The sequence below is a fragment of the Phytophthora parasitica genome (assembly GCF_000247585.1).
Source record: "Phytophthora parasitica INRA-310 unplaced genomic scaffold supercont2.268, whole genome shotgun sequence".
NCBI lineage: Eukaryota > Oomycota > Peronosporomycetes > Peronosporales > Peronosporaceae > Phytophthora > Phytophthora nicotianae.
In genome coordinates, this window is record NW_008649254.1 from 3,163 (window position 1) to 6,142 (window position 2,980).

Here is a 2,980-nt window from a genome sequence, read left to right on the forward strand (position 1 = left end):
TTCGTCTGCGACGTGTGAGAATCAAATGTAGCTATTCCCGTCGCACGGATGTCCAGTGGAAGTTTCGTGGCCTTGAAGGTGTCACGCCCGAATTGGCATTCCCTGCAAGAGACTGGTGGGTGTGCTCAACGTTTGTGCGAGATCAGACGGTCGAGTCTCCACTATCCATCTCCTGAGTTGCAGGCATGAGTTGCCAAGTGACGAAGTTCAGCAACAGTCCCGAGAAACTCGCAGTCATGATCTACCCAGCGTTCACTTCAGAAATTGACATGGGCAACGATAACAAGACGGAGTTGATTGAGAACTGTAATCCGGAGCTAGTGACACTTGCAGCCGATGACTTTGAGATCATCCGCGTGCTCGGCGTCGGTACCTACGGCGTGGTGAAGCTAGCCAAACACAAACCCACAGGCATCAGTGTGGCACTCAAGGTGCTGTCCAAGGAGTACGTGGTTACAACACGACAGGAGAAGCACATCTTGCGAGAACGTGCGGTACACTTACAGCTACAACATCCGCTAGTAGCGAAGCTGTACGGCACTTTCCAGGACGATGACTGTCTGTACTTGGTGCTCGAGTATCTGCCAGGAGGAGAACTATGGAGTCTCGTGTATTCTCTTAACGAAGAGCAAGACGAGGACGAAGACGCTGTTAAAGCACCGCAATTAAAGATGGAAACGCCTTTAAAGGAGGACAGTGAACTCCGGCCCGCTACGCCGGTCAATGTACCAAAGTTAATCTCGTTGGAGTCTATGGAGCATATTCGATCACGAACACTTGAGGCTGGAGATCTTACTATTCTACGCAGCGAGTTTGGAGGATTAAAGGAAGAGTATGCAGTGTTTTATCTCGGATGCATCTTGAGTGCACTCGAGTACTTGCACGGCCAGAGTTTGCTGTATCGTGACCTGAAATTAGAGAACTTGGTGCTGGATGAAGAAGGTTATCTCAAGATTCTCGACTTTGGCTTCGCTAAGCAGGACGCACAGCGAGCGGAAGATACAGATGATAGTAGTGAACAGACTCAGAACGCACGGAACCTCACTCTATGCGGAAGTATGGACTACATGGCGCCAGAGGTGCTTCTGCGTCAGGCTCATGACCAACGTGTGGATATTTGGTCGTTCGGTATCATAATGTACGAACTACTACTGGGGAAGACGCCATTCTACCATGAAAATCCACGCGAACTCGGTCGTAGAATCACCCACGATAATGTGGAGTTCCCGAACGAGTTTGAAGAGGAATGCCCATTAGCCTGCGACCTCATCAACCAGCTCCTAGTTAAAAACCCAGATGAACGATTGTCTTCTATGGACAAGATCAAGCAGCACAGATTTTTCTCTCGGATGTTCACATGTCCTGAGGACTGGCAGCGTTTGCTCCGCCGAGAATTCGAGACGCCATTCGTTCCCAAGCTCAATGGACCCTTCGATACGTCCTTCTTCCAGACTATCGACGATGAGTATCAGGAGGAGCTGGAAGCTGGTGTGGAGCCATATTTCGAGGACGGCTCCAACATATTCAGTGATTTCTAAGTCTCCTGGTATTTCTCTGTCTTCATGTATTAATACGGCACCAAACAACTAATTTATTTACACACATCCCGCTAGCGATAGATTAAATCATTATGCAGAATAGAGCAATAAGAAATAATACAAGCATCACATCCAAAATCGTTTTAGCTTTTGTAATGAATTCCAGCTCTAGTTGTCGAGGTTTCGGTGGTTCTGCTGGATCACAATAAATACGCTTGACTCTACGCTACTACTCGCGTTCTTGCGAGTCCATAAATGTCTGCAATGTTTGCAGTTTGGGGCTTCTAGTATCCGAAATCCGAGTCGGCATCACTACCGAAGTCTTTCTCTTCTTCTTGGACACGTACGAAGAAACTAGTGTCAAAAGGACCGTCTAGTCTAGGGATAAACGGAGGCTCCGCTTGCCGTGCTTCGAGTTGCTGCCAACCTTGTTTCGACGGGAAATACGTACGGAAGAACGTCGTCTTCTTCACCTCTGAGAACGACGCAAGTCGCAGTACTGGGTCCTTCTCTAATAGTTTCTTGATAAGAGAACATACCGCCGGATGTCCTTGTTCATAGTCTTCCGGGAACTGCACTGGCTCGGAGATGATACGACGGCCCTGCTCTCGGTGGTTGGCATGGTAGAACGGTGTAGTTCCGAACAGCATTTCGTACAGAAGAATACCAAAGGACCACAAATCTACTCGCTGGTCGTACGGTTTGTGTTGCAGAATCTCAGGGGCCATATACTCGGCACTTCCACACATCGTCGAGTTCCGCTCTGTCGTTTGGGTGGCGTCTGGCTTGGATAATCCAAAGTCGATGAGTCTCGGGTATCCATCTGCATCCAACACGAGGTTTTCGAGCTTCAGGTCGCGATACAAGACTCCTCTTCTGTGCAGAAACTCGAGCGCTGTTACCAAACACGCTGCGTAAAAGGCTGCATAGCGTTCATGCAGTCCACCGTGCGAACTACGTAGCTTCTGCTTGAACAAAAAGTTCTCTAGTGTTAAGCTATTGCGGCCCATTGCGATGCTCGCTCCACGTTGCTGTCTCTGCTCTTCATCCGACTCGGACTCGGTGGTCACGGAGTCGGAAGTTTCGGGCTCTTCTACTTGTCTACTTGATCTCCTGTTCTCTTCCTCGTCCGAGTCGTCACAGTCTTCATTCTCCTCTAAATGTCCGTCATCGTGGGTGTACACCAAGCTGTAGATCTCTCCTCCGGGACAGAATTCCAGTACAAAATACAGCGCATCATTGTCTTGGAAAGTGGCATAGAGTCTGGCAATAAACGGATGCACTAGACCCAAATGAACGCTCTGCTCCCTCATAATGTTCTTCTCCTGATGCATTTCGTGCACCAAGCGTCTCGTAACAACCTTAATGGCTACAGTCGCGCCAGTGTCCAAGTGCCTCGCCAAGTGTACGGAGCCGAAGCTTCCTCTGCCCAGAACGTCCAG

The 2,980-nt window shown here is 49.2% G+C and overlaps 2 protein-coding genes across 2 annotated transcripts in view; one reads left to right on the top strand and one right to left on the bottom strand.

Annotated features, from left to right (window-relative positions):
* The first annotated feature begins 5 nt into the window (after window positions 1-5).
* PPTG_20062 (AGC protein kinase) lies at window positions 6-1,678 on the top strand. Its single transcript, XM_008918697.1, has one exon. The coding sequence runs from the start codon at window positions 186-188 to the stop codon at window positions 1,536-1,538; it is 1,353 nt and encodes a 450-aa protein (XP_008916945.1). The 5' UTR covers window positions 6-185; the 3' UTR covers window positions 1,539-1,678.
* A 144-nt stretch (window positions 1,679-1,822) lies between these two features.
* The window catches only part of PPTG_24840 (AGC protein kinase), a gene marked incomplete at its 3' end in the record, with an annotated part of 5,046 nt that continues 3,888 nt past the window's right edge, over window positions 1,823-2,980 (bottom strand). The window contains exon 8 of the mRNA XM_008918698.1: window positions 1,823-2,963. Within this exon, the coding sequence (XP_008916946.1) occupies window positions 1,823-2,963 (1,141 nt within the window). The remainder of the gene's footprint in view (window positions 2,964-2,980) is intronic.

Coding starts and splice junctions, on each gene's coding strand:
- PPTG_20062 (XM_008918697.1), top strand. CDS start 186: ATGAGTTGCCAAGTGACGAAGTTCAGCAACAGTCCCGAGAAACTCGCA.